This window comes from Chlamydotis macqueenii, chromosome 2 (assembly GCF_036417535.1).
Source record: "Chlamydotis macqueenii isolate bChlMac1 chromosome 2, bChlMac1.mat, whole genome shotgun sequence".
Lineage (NCBI taxonomy): Eukaryota > Metazoa > Chordata > Aves > Otidiformes > Otididae > Chlamydotis > Chlamydotis macqueenii.
In genome coordinates, this window is record NC_141557.1 from 132,416,788 (window position 1) to 132,440,035 (window position 23,248).

Sequence of the window (23,248 nt, forward strand, 5' to 3'; positions counted from 1 at the left end):
TGTAGAATTCTTGCATTTTTAACTTGTATTGCAGAAACTAGACTGATCTAGTAAATGAATTCAGTTGGTTGAATATAGTGGAAAGATGAATGTATTTTACCTGCACACACACTTAATGTCATTATTATCAAAAGCAGTTGTTGCATTTCAGTAAAATCTGGTTCCAGGAGTCTGTTAAACAGTTGACTAGGGGGTGAGGAGTTGTCTGTCTTTGTAAAGAAATGCTGGCGTGAGAGAGCAAACTAAGTATCAATATATTATAAATGAAGTTTATTACCAGAGTTGTTTTTAACACATTATTTTATTGTTAGCCAAGTAATGTTCTGATACATTTGGGTAGTAGAGTATATAAGTTCAGGAATTGCTTTGGGGGTCAGTGATGCAAAGCAGTCTTGGTTTAAGGCAAGTGTGAGAAGGCTAATCTTCGCTTGACTGCCTGCTTACAGTCATCGTGGTGCCTGTAGCCTAATACAGAAGAATAGGGAGGTTATGATGCTAAAACAAGATTGTGTAACGTGTACATAGATTTTTGCAGGTCACATACTTCCTAGTGGTTTGAGCTGGTCTTAAAGCTGATTAATAGAAGATCAGGTAACGTATTGGGAAGTCAAATCGATCAAATAGCGCTGCGTATTTGCCTTTGGTTTTGTTGTGTTTCCGTATGCATTACAGGAGGAAGCTTTCGTAGGTTTTTCTGGATAGTCATCACGACTGAGTGCTTTTCTGAAGTGCCTGTACATTAACACTCACAATATGGGAACAAATGGGAGGAACTGGAGGTCTGCACGTAGTTGCAGAGCTCCGATCTTGTTGAAATCACGCTTAAGTGGTAGGACAGCTCACAGGACTGCAGTGTTGTGGTGGATTAATACAGACTTTTCAGGAAGAACCAGCTGGACGGCAAGAGAGGAAGTTGCCCTTTATGTGGGAGAGCAGCAGGAAAGCATGGAGCTGTGGAGCCACCTGGCAACTTACGGATCAGGGTTAGCAGGCAGACCAATGTGGGAAATGTTGTGGGTGTCTGCTACAAGCCACCTGATCAGGAAGAAGATGAGGCCTCCTTCAAATAATTGGAGGAGCCTTGTATTCAGAGGCCCTGGTTCTCAGGAGGGATTTTAGCTACCCCAATACCTGCTGGAGGGAAGAGTCAGGAAGGCACAAGCAATCTAGGAGGCTTCTGGTATGCGTTGATGGCAAATTCCTGACCCAGGTGATTGAGGAGCTGACAAGGAGGGGTGCTCATGCTGGACTTCATGCCTACAAACATGTGAGATGTGAAGGGCAGGAGCAGCTTTACCTGCAGTCACCATGGCATGACTGAATTCAGGATTGTGAGAGGAGGGGGCTGGGCAAGTAGCAGGATCTCAGCCCTGGACTTCAGGAAAGCAGACTTGGGCTTGTTTAGGGATCTGCTTGGAAGAACGCCATGAGATACGGCCCTAGAGAGGAGCCCAGGAGAGGTGGTTGTTTTTAACAATGTCTAGTGTGACTTTGGCATGTTTTCACATTAGAAGTTACACTTCATATGAGGAAGGGAAGAAAGAAGGACGGACAGTTATAGAAAAGGGGAGGACACCATGATGCGAATTGTGCATATGCTGCTATTACAACTGTTCTTGACTGTATGCGATTTATTTCTCAGTCACAAAAAAAAAAATCCTCCTCCAGGTTGTCACTTTGAGGCAGTGGTACTCTCCTTGATATGTTATTTTCAAGGAAGTAATACCAAACTCGCCATCATGGAACTCATGTTCAATGCAATAACAGTAATTTTGAGAAATATAATGCATTTTCATTGTCAGGCTGGAGAGCTGATACAAAAACATGCAGAGCTACTATGAAAGTCTTACTGAAGCTTTTCAGCTTGAAGGAATGGAAGTTATGCTGCTCTTTATCTTTTGGAAGCAAAAGTGACAGGTTTATACAAGATTAGACTGCTTTGTCAATACAGAAGTAGAAAAGAATTCATGAGGCTTTCCTCTAAAATTAGGGGTAGATAGATAAAAGTAGATTTGTTTGCTATTAGTTACACCAATGTGAATAACCTAATTGTAGAAAAAATTCAAAGTATGCAAATGATTGAATGTGGAGAGAAAGAGCTTACTATGATTTCGTCTTCCTTTCTCTAACTCTTCCTGCAAACTGCTGAATAGCATAGGTGAGAAGGAATTTGCTTGGCGGGGTAAATCATGCACGTCGTCAGTTATCAAGCAAACTTTGATAAAGTTCGGCAAGTACTGCCTGTTGTTAAGCAGTATGGTGTATTTGTCTGACTTTTATTTGCATTTCAGAATTCATTTTGGCAAAACAAAGAAAACTTGCAAAACTTACACCATGTTTTTTCAGTCATTGGTATACTTTTTTTTCTAGTTTTGTATGTTCATCTTTTCATTATGTTATTTAATGCTTTTTAAAAATTAATGCTCTGAATTGTATTTGACTATTCAAAAAAGTGTTCCCTACCTATGTCATTGCATCAGTTTCATTTTTAGGTGACTCTTGTTTATGCTATTTGTCATTAGTCTTTTCAGACTGTTGTTAGTTAACGTGTTGATTAAAAAAATATAACCTGGTCAGTATTGATTAGTGGACATACATTGAAAGAACTAGATGTTGTGGCTCAATGATGTAGTATCCAGTTAATGTGGGGAATGCACTGCATTTGTTTCAAACCTGAAGTATATGGAACTCTTAAGTGGAAAATACCTTGCTTTTGGAGATGAGAGAGGAGTTATGCTAAAAGCAGTAAGTACAATTTTGCGGGAGAGGTATTTGGCAAGCATTGTTGAAGTAACAACTTTAAACAGTTGTAGATGACTTACTGGTTTCGAATTGGTACCTAGTCTCAAGGCTGGAAATACTAAGAGTGTTTCTGTAAGTTTGAATTCGGTGAGGCTTGGTGGTTCTAATTATCACAGTTATCTGGCCAAAGTTGTTTAGTACTGTCACTGCTGCAAATAATTAAAAGGTTTTGAAGGGTAGTCAGTCAGATTTTACAACATGATTAAATACTGTCACTAAATGCAGTCTTGTTTCTTTGAAGTATTCTGTACTTTATATCTAAGTGCAGACACATATCTGGGTATACGAAGATCTCCAAAAGAGAAAACTGTACTAAAACTTCAATTAATAGCTGTTTAGCAGTACTGAAAAGTTCTGCTCCCTCCAGGTGTGGAGTCTGTTTACATGACTGCTTAATTTGTGAACATGACAGCACATTGTGACTGTGTCAGATTGAACTTGTATTGATGGGTCCACACATTGTACTGAGAAAAATCTGCGAACTGTCAGCTTGCACTCTCCACTGTAAATCGCTTAGTGTATTTGAACACAGAATCATAGAATGGTTAGGGTTGGAAGGGACCTTCAAAGGTCATCCAGTCCAACCCTCTTGCAAGGAGCAGGGACATCCCCGACTAGATCAGGTTACTCAGAGCCTCATCCAGCCTGGCCTTGAACGTTTCCAGGGATGGGGCCTCCACCACCTCTCTGGGCAACCTGTTCCAGTGTTCCATCACGCTCATTGTGAAAATTTTTTTCCTAATACCTAATCTGAATCTACCTCCCTCCTAGTTTAAAACCATTACCCCTGTCACAACAAGCCCTGCTAAAGAGTTTCTCCCCATCTTTCTTGTAGGCCCCCTTGAGGTACTGGAAGACCGCTATAAGGTCTCCCTGGAGCCTCCTCTTCTCCAGGCTGAACAGCCGCAACTCTCTCAGCCTGTCCTCATAGGAAAGGTGCTCCAGCCCTCTGGAGCCCTCTTTGTGGCCCTCCTCTGGACCTTCTCCAACTGGTCCATGTCCTTCTATGTTGGGGCTCCAGAACTGGACACAGTACTCCAGGTGGGGTCTCACCAGGGCAGAGTAGATGGGAAGAATCACCTCCCTCGATCTGCTGGCCACGCTCCTCTTGATGCAGCCCAGGATGCATTGGCCTTCTGGGCTGCAAGGGTACATTGCCAGCTCATGTTGAGCTTCTCATCCACCAGCACTCCCAAGTCCTCCTCAGGGCTGCTCTCAATCCATTCTCCACCCAGCCTGTATTTGTGCCTGGGATTGCCATGACCCACATGCAGGACCTTGCACTTGGCCTGATTGAACTTCATGAGGCTGGCATGGGCCCACCTCTCCAGCCTGTCAAGGTCCCTCTGGATGGCATCCCTCCCCTCCAGCATGTCGATAGCACCACACAGCTTGGTGTCAATGGCAAACTTGCTGAGGGTGCAGTCTATCCCACTGTCCATGTCACCAACAAAGATGTTGAACAGGGCCATGCCCAACATGGACCCCTGAGGAATGCCACTTGTCGCTAGTCTCCACTTGGGCATCGAGCTGTTGACCACTAGTCTCTGAGTGTGGCCATCCAGCCAATTCCTTATCCACTGAGTGGTCTGTCCATCAAACCCATGTCTCTCCAGTTTAGAGAGAAGGATGTTGTGTGGGACATTGTCAAAAGCTTTGCACAAGTCCAGGTAGATGATGTCATTTGCTCATCTCTTGTCCACCGATGCTGTAACCCCATCATAGAAGGCCACCAAATTGGACAGGCATGATCTGCTCCTGGTGAAGCCATGTTGGCTGTCACCAACCACCTCCTTGCTCTCCATGTGCCTTAGCATGGTTTCCAGGAGAATCTGCTCCATGACCTTGCCAGGCATAGAGCCCTGTAGTTGCTCGGGTCTTCCTTGTTCCCCTTTTTAAAAAGTGGGGTTATGTTCCCTCTCTTCCAGTCATTGGGGACCTCACTAGACTGCCATGATTTCTCAAATACGATAGCCAGCGCCTTGGCAACTTCCTCTGCCAGTTCCCTCAGGACACATGGATGGATCTCATCAGGTCCCATGGACTTGTGCACCTTCAGGTTCCTCAGATGTTCCCAAACCTGCTCTTCTGCTATAGTGGGCAGTTCTTCATTCTCGCAGTCCCTTCCACAACTTGGGTGGTGCGACAAGAGGCCTCACCAGTGAAGACTGAGGCAAAAAAGTTGTTAAGCATCTCAGCCTTCTCCATGTCCCGGGTAACCAGGCCACTCATTTCCTTCCAGAGGGGGTCTACATTGTCCCTGGAACTTCTGTCTCCGACATATCCGTAGAAGCCTTTCTTGTTGCTTTTGACATCCGTGGCCAGATTCAATTCTGTCAGGCTTTAGCCTTCCTCACCTGATCCCTGGCCACTCTCACAGCCTGTCTGTAATCCTTCCAGGCTACCTGACTCCGCTTCCACCCTCTATAGGCCTTCTTCACTTTCAGTTGGTCCAGGAGCTCCTTGCTCATCCACGCTGGCCTCCTGTCCCTTTTGCCCAACTTGTTCTTCATCGGGATGCACCTCTGCTGATCTTGGAGGAGATGCTTCTTGAATATGGACCAACTTTCCTGGGCCCCTCTTCCCTCCAGGGCCGCCTCCAATGGCACTTTACCCATCAGGTCCCTGAAGAGGCTGAAGTCTGCCCTCCTGAAGTCTGGGGCGTGAGAGGAGAGAAAGAAAAAAAAAGTTGTTCCCTGGAAATCTAGGTTTCCAAGAAGTCTAAACTTATCTGTAAGAGTATTGAAAGCACTGCTACATCTGGGAGGCTGACCGTACAACTATGCTGTCAGACTTTGAGGTCCACCCAGACTTTACAGCTGAAGTTCAACTTCAAGAACAGAAAGTATAGGTAACTAGACTGTAGCCATATTCAAAAGTAACATGTACAATAACTTATGTGTAGGTAGAAAAAAATAATGTGGAAGCTGGTTGTACTATGGAAGTATCTGACAGGGACAGTTTAGAAACACAAATGATGAGATTATTGTAGTGCTGCTAATAAAGCTTCCAGCCTAGTTGTTTAATTCAGATACCCAGCATCTTACTAGGTTAAACTGTTTTTGCTTGAGACCTCGTCTCAGGCAGACAGTAGGTGAATATGGTGTAGAGCTGTATATCGTGGTTTTGGCATCATTTCAATTGAAATACTACTTCTTTTAGTATTCACATAACCATTTTGAACATATTTCTCTTTTCCCCAAGTGTGTTTAGATTAGATAAACAGTAATAATTATGTCCATCCTTTTCCAAGTTAACTATGTTCATTCATGTTTAATACAGGCATGTAAACTACTGGTGAACAGTGGTATTAAAGATAGTAAAAGGAAAAAAGAAGTGTAGCTGCTGAATCTTTGGGTCTTCTATGGTTGTGTAACCAAAATTAGGGTAATCCCTGCATTGTTGCTAGACTTAAAGAAGACTGAAGAAAATTGCTACGACACGATCTTACTGTTCTCAGTTCTCGGACTCATTTACCAAGCATATCCTTCTTCTGTTTCTTGATATGAGTGTTGACTTTTTTAACCTTCCCCGCCCCCTTTCCAATAAATCCCAATTTAACAGCCGTTTCTGTTAACTTTTGTTCAGGAAAAAAATCAGTCAATCCATGACTGAGTGCATTAGATATCAAGCATGAATGTCTTAAAAACAACAACAAAACAAAACCAACTCTTTTCCAACTTTCATAATTTTATACCCCAATTCTTAAATTATCAGATTTAATGTTGATGACATTTCTAACCCCTCTGTAAGGGCATGCTCATGGGCTCCGAGGGAGAAATGTTAAGGTTTTGTGAGTTTTGTTTTGTTTTTTGGTTGGGTTTTTTTGTTTGTTTGTTTGTTTGTGGTTTTTTTTTATTGTGAGGTTTTTTTTTTTGTGGTTTGGGTGGGGGCAGTTGTTCGGTGTTTTAGGATTTGGTTTTCTTACTTTAAAGGTGAGGAAAATCACAGAGGAATGATTAAAACATTGAAGGGATAAGTGTACAAATTTGAAGGACTGTAGGCTTCTAATTTTCAACAAAACTTTAGGAACTTTAATTTTAAAAATAACTTCCTTTTGTGTTTTGGGTCAGTGATTTCTATTATGGGAAGGAGGTGTTGTCAGTAGAAATTGCTCTTGGCAAATGTGGTTGAGTACCTGCCAGTAGCGAAGGAGGGTAGAAATGCTCTCAGGAAGTCAGCTCAGTAACTGTAGCTGCAGTGAGTGCTAATTGGCATTTGTTATGCATTGGAATGTCGTATGTAAACACTACTCAATCAGGTGAGCATCTATGAAGTCTGCTTCTTGTAAAGCTGAATTTAAACACAAGCTCGAATTCCAGACTTCAGTGAACAGAAAAAAATGGTGGCAGGTGGAGCTTTTCTTCTTTTATTAAGCCAGATGCTTGAAAGAATTCTTCTCTTGGTCAAATCCTTAATCTTATACTATACACCTGATTTCAAGATCACTAATTCTGATTTATTTCAGCTAACTTCTTAAAGATGCAAACAATGTCACTTTTTATTTCCATGAAATGCCTCTCACTTGTTTCTGCAAAGCTGAGGGTTGTACTAGGTTAATGTGACAGAAGGAAGTTGAACTCTTTAGCAGAACTAAGTTTGCAGTGATGTCTGTTAGCATTATTAGGAGTGCTGAGAACACTGAAGAATGAGGTAATGAAACAAAAAAACAAAGTAAGTTTGTGCATACCTTGTATTTTTGAGTGGGAGAATTGAGAAAAGCTTACAACTGTTGCTTCTTGCCCTTGAGGAAAATGGTGAGGGCATGTTCCAGCCATCTAAGCTATCTATGACCAGTGTGCACGTTATTACTTGTGATTAATGTTATGCTGAGGCTTGTGGATTTAAGAAAACAAGCCTATGGTAAAATTTTCAGACATGATTGTTTAAAGTAGAGATTAAAGAAATACAGCTAACAATAAAAATCAGTTCATAGTAAGTATTGATAACGTACAAGTAAAATTCAGATGCAAGAATAGAAGAAAACAAGATTTACACGCATGTTTTCTATCTTTCCTACACTCTCCTGCCTATGTACATCTAAACACACAAACATTTAGATGACACAGAAAGAAGCTTGATTGACTTCAGTTGTAACAGTTGGTTAATGTCAGTACAGTACTGCTGTGCTGTGACAAGGGCCTGTTCATGTCTACATGGAACAGGTATATAAATTAATTAAACATATTAATCTACATGTTTTAAACTGCAGAACACTTCATATGATTTCTGATTCTTAAAATGGATTATGCTTTGTAGTATATTAATACAATTAATATGTTATACATAGTTACATACTGATGATGAATTTCATTCAAGTAATTGAAAAAGGTAGAAATAGACCTAATAGTTACATATTGATATTAGAAATCTCACTCAATTTTAGTTTTTACATTTGGAAAAAATGGTTTTTGGTGGGAACCATGACTGCTTGAATCTACATTTGTTTGCCATGAAACACTTTGTCAAATTACCCATTTTCTTTAGGACTGGCCCTACAGTTACTTGACAAGTATGTATGTTTAGATGGAAAATTGTTTTCCACTGGAGAACTGGGAACAAAAACTTGTCAAATCATTGAATATTGCTATGTTCATAACTTTTTTAGATTAAGCCACGGGTTTGCCTAAAGTACAAGTCAATTCAAAGTGGGTTTGTTTTAACTTTGTATAAATAGAGGGAGCTGCATTGTCTGCAATAGTCAAGCTGAATACAGAGAAAGCAATTATTAAGTCTCAAACTTAACCTGAACTTACTTCCTCTTTATTGATATATATGTGATATAAAAATATCCCTCTATCTCAGGTTCAGTATTAAATGTAATAGTTGCCTGTTATTGGGAAGCCTTGTGGAGTTTTTAGTCTCTGCCGTGTCTCCATTGCATAATGTGTACTGTATGAATGTATTTGTTTGCATAAGCTTGGATACTTTGATTTGTTGGTCTTTTGTCTGGTTCTGTAAGTCTGTTTTATGTCAAGTATACCATTTACATTTTTGTTACCAGTGCTTGAGTAGTAACATCAGAAATGCTTTTGTAAATGGTCAGCAATAATCCGAATAAAATATATAGTAAAAACAGTATTAAAGATTTTTTTTTCTTTGCAAGAGCAAGTGGACTAGTTTAACTTAGTAGAGAAAAATAAGTGATGGAATGTGACTTATATTCGATACTATAACAAATGATTCTATTCCAAAGACAGTTCTATCCACTAAGTACCCCCTAAGTCATTATTCTTGGTGTGTGTTTGGGATGTCATTGTGACTTACAGTGAATCTGTCATTTGTACGTTGACCTACAGACATCCTTTTAAAGGTGCAGTTTTATATTGTAAATTATCAGACACGTTACTGAGCCTGTCTGCTTCCAAAGCTACATAAGGACTTGTGTATCATCATTTCCTTTCTGATACTTACGGTCTCTGCACAATTCAAAGATCATACGCTTTTACAGTAACAGCTGTTACTATTGCTAAGTATATGAGATAAGCAATCTAGGAAGAAATATTTGTCATGACATTAAACAAATTTTCTTATAGAAGGTTGTTTTTTTTTTTTTTTTTTTTTAAGGTGAGGTTACAGTGCAAACTGGAGATCTGTTGCCATGTAGGATTTGTGGAAGGACTTTCTTTCCAGCAGCACTGGTAAGTAGTATGAGCACTGTTGGTGTGTCCTTAAATATGAACACAGATCTTGGACCTCCGATTTGTCTTGCCACTCCATGCAAATGCAGCCTACCTACAATCGATTTTTTTATTTGCAAGGAGCAAATACAGGTGCCTCCTATTTTTCTTGTTCATCTCACAAGTTTTTGTAACCATGTATATGGATTTGTGGATTCATAAAGTTCCATTCTAAAAGTAGTGACTGGTGTAAATGTTTGAGTAAAAGCAGTCTGATCTTAGTCATTGAGAATTGGGCCTTGTTTACTGATTGGCATTTCAAGAAAGAGGAAAGAACATGTCAATGACTTACGTTTTCAAAACTAAGTTCTGTATTCTGCTTTTGTTCTTCTTCTGCTTGTAGAAAAAGCATGGACCCATTTGCCAAAAAACTTCTGCCAAGAAAAGGAAGACATTTGATTCCAGCCGACAGAGAGCAGAAGGAACTGACATTCCCACAGTAAAACCTCTTAAGCCGCGGGTATGTTATAATTTACTCTGCATATGAACATTTTAGGCAAACTATATGTGCATTATAATAAGGCTTATTTCTGCTGGCAATTTGTGGTAATTAGATCGACTGGGATCTGGAAGAAATCTAAATATAATATTGTCTGCTAAAATAAGGCATGTACTTAGCTTGAAGTAGGAGCTTCAAATGTATAAAACTCCTTCTTTTTTTGACTTCTTAGCCAGAACCACCCAAAAAACCTTCCAATTGGAGACGAAAACATGAGGAATTTATAGCAACTATACGAGCAGCCAAAGGACTTAATCTTAAAGATGGTGGAAAACTCCCTCCACCACCTCCACCATCCTATGACCCTGGTATGTATAACAGCTAAGCGCTTTAGAATTTTTTTTTTAACTTAATTTGTAAAAATTTAAATTGGAAAGGAATTTGTTGGAATGCAGTGTTGACAATTTCTTGAAGATGACTGTCTGATTATCCCTCTTCAGATGTTGGTTTGTGACTGTGCATCTGGCTGGCTAGCATCCTGTGTAGCTTTTGATGCCCAATACTTCGGTTTTAATGTATCAAAAAGTAGTTGTAGCCAACTTGCAGATTGCTACCATGTTGTAAACCGTAGGTTGGACAAACTGTTTCAAAACATTGGTTTTGTCCACAGCACCAGAACTACGCAGAAAGGGCAGACTACCTTTTAAATTAGCTGCCGATGCTGGACACTGACAGCCTATGTACGTTGTAGGAATGCACGTCGACTACGTTCTTCAAATGTAGTCCCTCTCATTTCTTGCTGAATTCACATTTAGTTTCAGGTATGCAGTGTATCCTCTAGAATGCATGTTATCCTTCCTCATGTAGTGGGAGTACTTGAGTTTTGGGTATGTGAAATACTTGGGATTTGTATTAAAAAGGGACTGACAGTCCTTAGATGCCTTCAGAACTGAGGCTGGGTAAAGTGTTGAAGCAGTCTGTTTTGAGTGAAAAGGAAACAGACTTTTCAGTTAACTTCTGTGGTGTGATAATATGTTGGGCAATATATTTCTTCCTCTTGTCCTACGAGCTAAACCATTTGATCAGCTCAGTGGCTATTTTCAGAAAGATCAGGGAAAAATGGAAAAAAATAATCTGTTTGCTGCTGCTTGTCAGTGGTTAAGTGAGGATGGGAGTGTTCCCTGCCTTGTTTCTTGACAGGAAACATGTTAGTCCAGTATTAGGATTGTAATTGTGCATTTACAGAAGGAAGTCAAGTTGTATTATTCAGCATTCAGTACACTCCAACTTGAAATGCTATATGCGTTTTAAAGTAAGGTAAAAACAATAGCTAACGCTGTGGATAAGAAACATAAGGCTTGATCAAGGAAAGGATCACTAATAATGTAGTTGTATAGGTTCTGAATTACAAGCAGAAGGGCCCAGAACTAAATCAAGCTTGGAAAAGCTACTAAAATGGTGTTCCCTTGGTTCCAGAGACTGCAAATGAGTTTCAAGCAAAGGAAGTAATTATTTAGCCCACTTGAAAGCAGATAGGAGGTGAGGGGAAGAGAAAGCCTCTGTTTCTCCTCTATTTTTTACTTTTTCCAAGCTGAATCTTACTGTCTGTAGTCTCTTGGTTTCATCCTTCTGCAGTATGTAAGACCTAGGAGGAGGCAACCAGGAATGAAAAGTTGCATGGATTGATCAGAGGATTTTCTTCTCACAAACAGAATGAAACAAAAATAAGAGCAGAGGCAGCTACTGGTGCTCTTTCCTACTTTATATGTAGGAGAAAGGGAGAATTATCCATGGTATCATGGAGTATATCCATCCTCTCCTACTCAGCTCTGCCTTTGGCATGCCTATTCCTAACTAGCTGCTAGTCTTTTTCCTTTTAAAAAAGGAGTTTTATATTAATATTTCATAGAATCATAGAATAGTTTGGGTTGGAAGGGACCTTCAAAGGTCACGTAGTCCAACCCCTCTGTAAGGAATGGGGAGATCTCCAACTAGATCAGGTTGCTCAGAGCATTGTTCAGACTGGCCTTGAATGTTTCCAGGGATGGGGCATCCACCACCTCTCTGGGCAGCCTATTCCAGTGTTCCATCACCCTCATAGTAAAAAAATCTTCCTTATGTCTAAATCTACCCTCTTTTAGTTTAAAACCATTGTCCCTTGTCCTATCACAACAGGCTAAAGAGTTTCTCCTCATCTTTCTTATAGGCCCCCTTTAAGTACTGAAAGGCCACAATAAGTTCTCCCTGGAGCCTCCTCTTCTCCAGGCTGAAGAACCCCAACTGTCCCTGCCTTCACAGGAGAGGTACTCCAGCCCTCTGATCATTTTTGTGACCCTCCTCTAAACTCGCTTCAACTGGTCTATGTCTTTCCTGCTTCATAGTTTGAGTTTGCAAACAAGCAGTTATTACTTGTTCTTTGATCTTTTGTTCTACCTTTTCCTCAGAAGTGCAGAATAGCCTCATGATATTAAGGACCTTTAGTCACCCAATTTGCTTTGAACTTGACTGCATGTGTGTGCTGCCCACTTAATTTGATTAGTTTGTGTTCTATAAAGCTTATATTGAATCCTAACAGTTCTTTTGGACAGTACAAACAGTACTTCCAGATAACCAGGTGGTGGACTTGTGAAGCCTTTTACAAAGGATAAAGATAAAATCCCTGATTCTTAAAAGAGTGTGCATTAATCCTCTACAGTCTGATCCATTTACTTTAGTGGGCTTTGAAAGTCTTTTGTGGGAACTGAGCTATGCCTCAGCTAGAAATGTATTTTCTTATTATCTAGGAGCTTTATTAATCTTTATTAAAAAAAAAATAAAAGGCTAAGTAGATTAACTTTGTTTGCGCCTATCTTGGTTTGACCATAGAGATATTATAGTTCTTTTTCTTCTGAGTTTCTCTTAAGGTATAGTTTATGTTTGAGTATTCTGACAGTAGTAGAGTTTATGTAAAATAAACAAATAAAAATTCATCATTGTTATCATATCAGATTCCCATGCTGTCACTTGTCTGAAGGATTCCTGTCTTCTTCCTGTGTCTTTTGCTCACACTTCTTGGGTCACAGTTTATCGTTTAGTGGCCACTACATCATTTGACGTACTCAAAATTGATTGTTAATTTAAAAGGATAACTTCTTAAGCCAGTTCTGCTGCATTTGGAGTAGGAACATGTCATCCAAATTTTAATTTGAATTATATAATATCTAACTATAATCTTGAAGGCAGTGACTGTTAGATCTTCCTTTTCTTCAATACATTTCTAAAATTACCTAGGAACAAACTAATTTAACCTGCTTTACCAGTGTCCAGCTCTTCTGAAGTAGATGTTTACATAGTTTTGAATATTGTAATCTGGGGAATACAGCATCCGTATATCTAGACATGAAAATGTCTGTCTGAAACTGCAGTACAAATATTTTACTTTCCAAGGGCAGTGTATCGTAAGGATTATATTTCAGCATACTAATGAGGAATTTTTTAGAGTTTTAAATGCTTAAAATAGCCTTTCTATTTTTTTCACCAATGTAAGTAATATTTCCTACAAGTAGTGTTGTTTGTAATGTGACTAAATTAATCTTGAAAAATAATATAGGCACCAATTACTCTGACTTGCATGGCTTTATACATAGCTCCTAATTTTGGCTGGATTTCTTCTGGTTGTTTTTTTGTTGTTGTTGTTGGTGGTTTTTTTTTAAAAATTTCCATTGTTTTTTTTCTTTTGGGTTTTTTTTTTGTTAGTGATAATTTTCAGTATTGCAGTTAGTATTTCTCAGTCCTTTCAAAATTGCCAGACGAAACAGATTTTGTTGTCTTTTGCTATTTTTATGGGGAAGGTTTTAATGCATTTTCGTATCTTGAAAAAACTGAACTGTGTGTTGTTTACCCTCTTCTCCACTTCCTTCCAGCTGATATCCCTACCATGTCCGTATACCTCTTTGGCCACCTTCTCTGCTGAATATCATCTCTCAAAGTGTTTCTGATTTCATTTAGGTTATTTCTGATCCTCAACCACTCTTCTCATTCTTATCCGTCAAACAAGAAACATCTTTTATGTTACATGTGGACAATATTCTATTTTCAGATTCAAGAAGCCTTAATTTTCTCTGGAGCTGGGGCTGGGGCTGGTCTTTAAAGGACTGTAAAGCACTTCATTTTTTAAATCATGTTAGTAAAGTTAGGTTTTTATGTTTTAAAGATTACATTCAGTGTCCATATTGTCAGAGGAGATTTAATGAAAATGCAGCTGACAGACACATCAATTTCTGTAAGGAGCAAGCAGCGCGTATTACTAATAAGGGGAAGTTGGCAGCTGATACCAAAGGGAAGCTTCCTACTCGACCACAGGTGAACTATAACATTTTTCTTAACTTGTAACTTGTGTTTGACATCAAATCAAGCTTGTTAATGTGTGTGTTGCTCTTAAGTAGAATTAACTATTTTATTCTGTAATTTTATTATTTATGTTAGATGGAAATTAGACACTAAGCATGGAAGAGATTTTTTGCTTTCTTATGACAGTTTCAGAGATCCATAAATCAGATGGCACCAGTTGCAAAGCCAAAAGCAGTCATAAATGTAATTCAGAGATTTGTGGAAATGACAGGTAAGGGTAGCAGCAGGAAGTAGAGATGCAATGTTTGTAAAAAAAGTTGGATTTGTTGTGCAAGTCTTCTGAATCCAATTCAAGACTTTTCCTTAAGTGGGCAAATAAAAGTAGTTGACTACAGGGCAACTGACAGCAATATTTTGGCTAATTAGAGGCTTAAAGGAATTCAAGTGTATTAAGGTAAGCACTGTAGTAGTTAACTTATGATGGAAACAAATGAAGGATTAAAGTGTGTATGTGTGTGTGTGTGTTTTTATTTGGTGGTAATGCTCTTTTTTTCTGGAACCTGTGAAGACCTAAACAGACACAACCAGTTACCTAGTGGTTCTTGCACTGTATTCCAGATTAGTGCTGGGACTGGTCCAGAGTATAGAGGTGAAAGTAGGATTTGAAAGACAAATGTGATCCTGACCTTGAGTATTCTTTTTAAAGTTAGCTGGTAAAGAGATGATAATGTTAATCTCATGAGATAGCTATGGAAAAAAATGAGGAAAGCTGTAGAAAAGCAGATGTACAGTTAAACGAAACAAACAAAACCACTGAGTAAAGTTATATAATCTTTCCTACTAGCGTCATCTGTATGTATAAGAAAGCAGACTAGCGGAAACTATTTGCATGATCCTGTACCAGAAACAGTTTACCTAATAGGTAATCATAGTCTGTTTTCCCACAGTACCTCAGATAACTACCTATGGTGTTATATAGATAGTTTGATTTAATTGCTTAAATTTCTAGGTTGTATTTTGTTACAGTGCAAACCTGCTGCAGTTAAGAAGATGCCTTCTGTAGGATCAGCAGCACCATCATCATCATTATCATCACGCTTACCACAGCCAAGTGGTGTTAGCAAAACTGTTGTAGGTATGAAATGAATGTTATGAATTTTCCACTTCCTTTCTATATTAGTTCTCAAACTATGCAGTAAAAGTAGTATAATTTTAATAGCTGAAAGGATTTCTACAGCATTGCCTAGTTATTTAAACTGATGAAGTAAAGAAATCCATAGGAGTTCAGTGTTACATGAGTAGATAAGATGGTGTCTGTTTTTCATAATACAATTGTTTATCAATGTTTATGTGACTTGATTTTTTTATTTTTTTTTTTACTTACATATGTGATGGCTATGTACTTTATTGTTGAAATTGATATAGTAGTTCATAAAAACTCATTTAAAGTAAAGGTGGAAGGGACACTGATTGTCATCTGTCCCACAAGACTCTTGAGCACACAGGATTCTCTTCTGTTTTGTATATCAAGTCCATTTTTTTTTTTTCTGAATTGAACCTGCAAAATCATTCTGGGTAGTAAGGTGTAATTTTATCTAATACTGATCTCTCACCTGAGGTTTTTCTGTTGCTTAATTCTGTAATTAATTTGTATGCTGAATATTACAATGAGTTGGTGAAAATACATAGTCAAGCCATGTATATAATAATTATGCAAACACTGGTCTTACTCTGATTTCAGATATCATCAGATATCTGAAACATGTTCTGTTTGTACATACTTTGACATTCCAGACTTCTTTTCTTTCCTTTTCTTTCTGAAGAAAGTAAATGAGATCCAGTATTTTTATTAGAATAGAACATTATGTCCCAATTATGTATTTTATGTAAATTTCTGGAAACATACTTGCTTTTTCCTCATATCTGGGCATTTGTTCATATCTTGATATTTCTAAAACTCTTGTTTTGAATTTTACAATTAAAAATAAACGTAACGAATTGTATCGTTCCAGCAGGAAAATTTTACGTTTTCTTATATTTCCATGCTTGCTTTGTACATGCAAGGTACCTCTTCAAATAAAGCACTATCTTTGTCTGGATCCAGTGGGAGCAAAATTCGGACACTATCACCAGCTCATAAAAACTCATCGGGAATGGTGAACCCGCAAGCAGGGTAAGTTTGCATTTAATATTGTCATTTTATGCTTTATTTCATATTTATGTTGTGCTGGTTCTAAAGTCTTTGGTCTTTTTCACTTGTGTGTTTGTTTTTTGTTTTTTTTTTTTTTTTTCCTCTGAGCTTCAGAAGTGCAGTATTTTGAATTTATCCTTTATTTATAAACAAAATTAATGTTTAAGGAGCATTGGAGTAGGCAGTTTTCCATTTCCTCTTCCGAAGCTTGGAGAAAGAACTGTGATGTGACTGAGCCAAATAGCAGTTAATATATGGAGAGATGTTTGCACAGGTTCTTTCTGTTCACACATGCTGCTAACCACAAATAGATGACTTCTGATTGGCATGGCTCTCAGATAATGATCCTTGCTGAGACGCGGTGAATGTTAGCGTGGCTTATAACCTCATTTAATTGCCTGCACAATTTCAATTTTTAAAAATATGGATGTGATGAGAGTGTTTATGCCTTCTCACTTCTCTGTTCTAAAAAAACTTGTTCTCTTCTTGTCTCTGACAACCACTTGTTATGATTTCTTGCTAGTCATGCTAACCAGTCTTCTCACAGATGGCTCTTAAATGTGTCTCTTTCAGCCTGAGACCTAGCAATTCTTTTTTTCCTTTGACTACTTTGTGTTCACTTCTGAGAACAAATTTGTTAGGAGTTACGTTGAAGCAAGGAGTTGTAGGAGCAGTTAAAAGATGGAAGAGTTGTATGCCTCAGATTGGTCACTAGTGACAATTTTTGCCTTATTAATCTCTGCCTTAGTATTGGAGTGTGAGGGGTAAATATGTAGGGCTCTGTTGAAATACCTACAAAACTATACCAGAGCAGGAACTGAGACACCAACAGTCAACATCTGAAGTCAGAGGGTGAGGTCTGTCTCTGTAGTGACACAGATTTTAAACATTAAAACATCTTATAATTTAGGCTGTAGAGAAGGCTCTTGGGAGACCTTATAGCGGCCTTCCTATATCTAAAGGGGGCCTGCAGGGAAGACCAGGAAAAACTCTTCAGTAGGGCCTGTTGTGATAAGATGAGGGGTAATGGTTTTAAAATAGAGGGAAGCAGATTCAGATTAGATATTACGGAAAAAAAAAATTACCATGGGAGTGGTAGAACACTGGCACAGGTTGCCCAGAGAGGCAGTGGATGCCCTATCCCTGGAAACATTCAAGGCCAAGTTGGACAGGGCTCTGAGCAACCTGATGTAGTTGGGGATGTCCCTGCTTCTTGCAGGGGGGTTGGACTAGATGATCTTTCAAGGGCCCTTCCAACTCTAACCATTCTATGATTCTATGATTCTAGTTGCAGCTAGAATTATTTTATAAAATGAAAGCACTTTTAAAATTGAGTTGTTAGTGAACTGATTTACCAGGCGCAGTGTTGCACATGTATTGTTTTCAGAGCAGTCTTTCAAGTGGAACATTAAGAGATACGTCTTTTTTTTTTCTCCCTCTCCGACCTTGGCAAATATTTAAGAGCCTACATACTTTTTTTTTCACCAGGTTAAATTCCAGTTTTTGCTGTAAAAAACAAGCTCCTGCAGTTTTTCCTTAGGCAAACTGTAATTTTTTTTGTGTTTTTTACATATTAGTTAAGTGGAACCTTCCATTTTTGCATAGATTGTTGTAATTCCAGATTTGGCAGAGAAGTATTGAGGCTTAATAGTAGAGTTACAATTATATTGTGCAATATAAAGGATGAATTATATGGATATTGGAGGGGGGCAGTTTAATCAGACACTTCTTCTTTCTGTAGAATCTTGGTACCTGTTCTCTGTGATGAATATGTAAAGTGGCAAGAAACTACTATCTGCTGGCTAGTGTAACAGCCAGAAGTGATTAAAATATACAGGCATGCAGTTTCCTTCTTGCTCTTTAGGTGGCACTCTTGAACTGCTGCCTGAAACTATTGTGACAGGCACATGAAGCTGATTTGTGCTTTTTTGTTACAGGTAGAGGCTAAAATGAACTATATCTCTAAGGTGTTTAGTTCTGTAAACGAAAGATTCTTGAACTTCATTTCATATAAAGTTCAACTTCAGTATCACAGTATAAATTTTTATTTAGTATGAGCAAAAATGCAGTAGAATTTTATGAACTCCCTTATTTTAAGTATTTTTTGCTATACTAATTCTTTTTTAAATTTGAATTCTCTTCTTGTGCTCACCAAGCAACAGACTACTGAGAGATCACACCACAGCATCATCAGCATAGGTTAGTGTTAGTGAGGCTTACTGTGTTCACATAGATCAGGCTGTGTCAGCTGAGCTCTGCTCTGAGTTTTGTTTTTCTGCCTGGACAGAGTAAGAGCACAGCCAGTTATAAGCATGAATGTAAATGTAGCATAAGGGCATCATTTCTGAGTCCTAGAGAAGCAAGAGTGGAGTGTGACTCTGTATTGGAGTCAATAGGAAAAGCTTCATTCCTTTACCTGAAAATAGGGTTTCATCTTTTTGATGCTGAGGAACTGGGAAAAGGAAAACTAATTCTACAGAAATTGCAGTTAGGCCTAAATTTTGATAGTGAATCATGTTAAGATCCTAATTTTAACATGTATTTTGTCAGCGTACAGAGTTTAGCACAGTTTTACATTTCTTGGTGGGTAGGGCAGTTCTAGTAAGCTGTAGATCTTCAGGAGAAAAAAAAAAAGGGTGAGTGGTTCTTCCTATCCTAAGGCTAAGCAAACTCCACTCCCACATGCAAACTGGTTTGCGTAGCAGAACGCTATTTGTGGCCAGCCAGAAATCTTTTGCATGTACTGAGTAATTGTCTATGCATGTTTCATTTATGAAACATATTTTATTTTTTTTTTTACTGGAACTTGGAAAATTATGTGATGTTTTTCAGTATAGCAAATGAACCTTTAGAAATTACTTTGTAATTTTTATTTTATTTTGAGGATAAAACATACTATTTAACATTAAGCTGATCAAAGTTACGCCTTCTGGGAATCATGTCTGTTAGTGACACATCCAGTACTGTCTTATGGCTGAAATGCAATATGAATGGCACACCTAACCAATATCAGTAAATTTTAAATTCCACATATATTTGCCATACAGCCTTTAAAAACATTGTATTTTTGAAATAGCTTGTTCCTTTCATTAAGACTATAGCTTACACAGCTTTGTTCAATGAAATCAAGGTAAATAAGAAGTTGTCTTGGTGGTCTTTGCATTCCAGAAGATTTTTATGATTTGGCTCTTTTTCATTAGTACATGAAAGGGCTGTCCACTGTGGGGTTTTTTTTTTGTTTTGTTTAAGTGTGGAAGAATACTGTAGTTCTTTATTTTGGCAGTATCATGACTGCTGCTAGTTTATTGTCTTTGAGAATCTAAGCTGCAGGTGCTTGGAGTTCTCAGATTATGTTGATAAATTGGTAAAGGTTCAGAAATGAGCTAAGAAAATCATGGGTTGGAATGTGTCTTGCAGTGTCAAAGACTTCCGTCTTGCTTCTCAGTTCTTGGCAAATATGTAAAGAGTATGTTTTTGGTCCAACAGGAATTGATTAAGCATTTCCTGAGTTAATTAGTTTGAACTACAACATCTGTTTAGGGGGAGGAGTGGGAAGAGGAACTTATGTTACAGCCTGTGGTATTTGGAGCTGAGTTGTTAATACTAAAATCTCCATGTTTCCTGCTGACTTTGTAATGAAATAATATCATATAGTGTTGTTGAAATTCTGTTCCTTATGGGGAGATTTCCTTTGATGCTTTACAGATGTAATGTAGATTGCAAGATTCACACCAGAAGCTTCCCAAAAAAACAAATTATGTCGCAAACTTTATAGGTTCTGTGCCTTTTAATAGAGGGTATCATAGGAGGAGTATGAAAAGTAGTATGATATAGGTGTTGGAGATATAAAGTATCTTCAAAAAGCTCTTGTATATGTATTAAAAGCTATATCAATAATAATATACTTCCTTGACAGCAATTAGCTGTTTAGTAATTTTTCTGGCATTGTACGTTATTAAGATTGTATGACAAGAATCAGAAAACCATACAGTAATTTTAAAAAGAAATTTATTTCTGTGTGGGGATGTGTTTTGTTGGTTTTCCTTGTTTGGTTTTTTCCTTATGATGTCCCTTTAGGGATGGGAAGCTTACAGAAGAGCTAACCTTCAGCTAGCCAGACATTTCTTGCTTGGTTTGTTTCTTTATAGTTCTTTAATTTCAGAAAGATCAATGAAAATACTTTGCCATCATTTTCCACTTAAGACATAAGTTACTAGGCTTTTTTGAGAATAAGAAGAAACTTCTGTTATATTATTGAGGTAGGGGTGGAGATATAATGGGCTTCTTGCAGCTTTTACCCTGTGATTTTAAGATAATAAAAATGCAGAACTTTACTTGAAGACCTAATTTTTCTAATACAAATTGTGATCTATCAAAAGCTACTGTTCTCTTTATGTTGATATATGGGAAGGAGGGGTGGTGATGTGTTTTTATTTTGGTGTGGGTTTTTAAAATTATTATTTAATTAATATGTTTACGGTTTGGATTTTGGTTTATTCTTTTTGGTTTGGAAATGTTATTGTAATAGTAAAAAAAAAAAGTATTAAAGTATTGCCTGTGTGTATAGTACAGTCTGTTGTGAGTGGGGTTTTTTTAAAATATTAAAAAAAAAGCTGGTTTTGTTTCAGGCTTTCCTTTTTTCTCATCACCATTAAAGAAAAGAGAATGGAAGACCTCTTATTCTCTCTGGGCACAATGTTCATCCTTTACAAAAAAAAAAAGTGGAAAAAGAAAAATTTTCCTGCTTACTAATTCTTAAATTAAGGAGGCTTGTACTTACATTATTTTCTAACCTCTTAATAAAGCTACTGTCACTTGTAATTATGAGCCCTCTTTTGCAGATGTGATAAGTTTGACATTATGAAAGCTATTTTTAAAAGAAAAAAGGTCAAATGTGAGTGCATTGTGCAGATTGTGAGGATAACTGGCACTGGTTTTTTTGTTTTGTTTAAAAAAGAATTAAAAAAAATGCATTGGAAACCTAATGCAAATATAAATCTAGGAAATGCTCTCCTCTTTAAAGAACCACCGTTCTGTTTGCTGGGTTACTAAAGTCTGATTTGCACATTTTTATAATGGTATTCTTTGGGAATATAAGTATTTAATTGTGAATACTTTTTTTTTTTTTGCTATAACTTAAATAGCAATCTAGCAATCTCCTTATGAGTACTCCTTTATATATTTTAGTAGTCAGATGGACAAGTTAGGCCCACCACTGCAAACTGGAAGAGATGTGCAAAGGTTTTATGACACTGATACAAAAACAGACAGTACCGTCAAAAGACCAAATGAGTTGTTGCCTATGAAGAAGTAAGTATTACAAATCAGCGTGGGTTATCTGTTTTGCAGAAATGTTGCTCCAAAGCATTGGAATAGTAAAAGTGTGATCTTGACAGACATCTGAAGTGTGTCTTCAATATAAATGCTGTGGGAGAAGAGTATAGAATATAATTAGTATAATTAGTATATATAGGCTGTTCAGTAGGGCCTGTTGTGATAGGACAAGGAGTAATGGTTTTAAAATAGAGGGAGGTAGATTTAGATTGGATATTAGGAAAAATTTTTTTACAATGCGAGTGGTGGAACACTGGAACAGGTTGCCCGGAGAGGTGGTGGAAGCCCCATCCCTGGAAACGTTCAAGGCCAGGCTGGATGAGGCTCTGAGCAACCTTATCTGATTGGGGATGTCCCTGCTCCTTGCAGGGGGGTTGGACTAGATGACCTTTGAAGGCCCCTTCCAACCCTAACCATTCTATGATTCTATGATTCTATAAGTGTCTGTTGCATGCTAGGTAAACAGCTTCATAGTAGCACAGGAAAGGTGAAGGCTTTTCTCAGATTTTATTTTTTCTGCCACTTACTGGTTATGTACTAAGTGTAATGAACTTCTGTCTTGGTAAACCTGAGATAAAACTGAATTTGTGATGTAAACCTGAAGTAAGCATTTAAGCCTGACAACTCTAAGAGAAGAAAATTACTTTGTCATAAAATATTTGCCTGTAAGGCAGATATTTGTAAAGTCAAGTATTTATTTCCTACTTATATAAGGTAGCTGTGGTGGTCTAAGAATGTAAGCAAGGCAGACTTTATGATGAGAGGTGAAGTCTTTTATTTAGTCCAACTTATCTCATGTAAAGACTTCTAAATATTCAGCAAATTTAAGATCTAAGTTTGGAAGAAAGGGTATTCTGATCTTTTAAAAAGAGAACAGATACTGTATTGTAGTTAACCATTTGGTATAATCTGGAAGATGCCAAATTCAGATGAACTGATTCTTCATAAGCAATACCTTAAAGCATATTGCAAAAGAGAAATTAGTAGTGAATTGTGTGGCATATACATGGAATGCAATGCTTTAAATAGTAGAAATACGTCTAAATCTCCTAATGCTGTTTTAGTGTTGTAACCAAAGCTGAAGTATCTTTGAGATAGGGCCAGGATATTTTAACTTGAGTTTCTAATTGAAGGAGCAAAAGGAATGAAGAGGGGGGTAAGCTCTCTTTAGACAAACAGATTTTTTTTTTTTTTTTGTTATTGTTACCTTGCATACTTGGTTAGAGCTATAAATCCTGTGCATTATCAAAAATTAGATTAGTTTTTCATTTTATAATACATTACCAAGATGTTTAAAATCTGGCTTAGTGAGTTACTAAACATGCTTACAGTAGCCCCTATCCGTAGAGCAGTGATTTGATTTTTCTTCTTGAGACAACTTCTTTAAGAGTACAGTCGTTTATTCTGCTCTCCATGTTTTTATTCAAATGTCCACTGGGTTCATAAATAAAATTTACCTTCCTTTGTAGGAAG

At 37.7% G+C, this 23,248-nt stretch overlaps 1 protein-coding gene across 2 annotated transcripts in view; it reads left to right on the plus strand.

Annotated features, from left to right (window-relative positions):
* The window catches only part of ZC2HC1A (zinc finger C2HC-type containing 1A), a 32,699-nt gene that overhangs the window by 4,595 nt on the left and 4,856 nt on the right, over positions 1–23,248 (plus strand). Inside the window, exons 2-8 of one of the 2 annotated variants that reach the window (XM_086740950.1) lie at positions 9,370–9,443; positions 9,826–9,942; positions 10,154–10,289; positions 14,114–14,262; positions 15,277–15,385; positions 16,315–16,423; positions 21,629–21,751. In XM_086740950.1, the coding sequence (XP_086597076.1) occupies positions 9,370–9,443; positions 9,826–9,942; positions 10,154–10,289; positions 14,114–14,262; positions 15,277–15,385; positions 16,315–16,423; positions 21,629–21,751 (817 nt within the window). The remainder of the gene's footprint in view (positions 1–9,369; positions 9,444–9,825; positions 9,943–10,153; positions 10,290–14,113; positions 14,263–15,276; positions 15,386–16,314; positions 16,424–21,628; positions 21,752–23,248) is intronic. The other variant, XM_086740951.1, reaches the window with a different exon arrangement.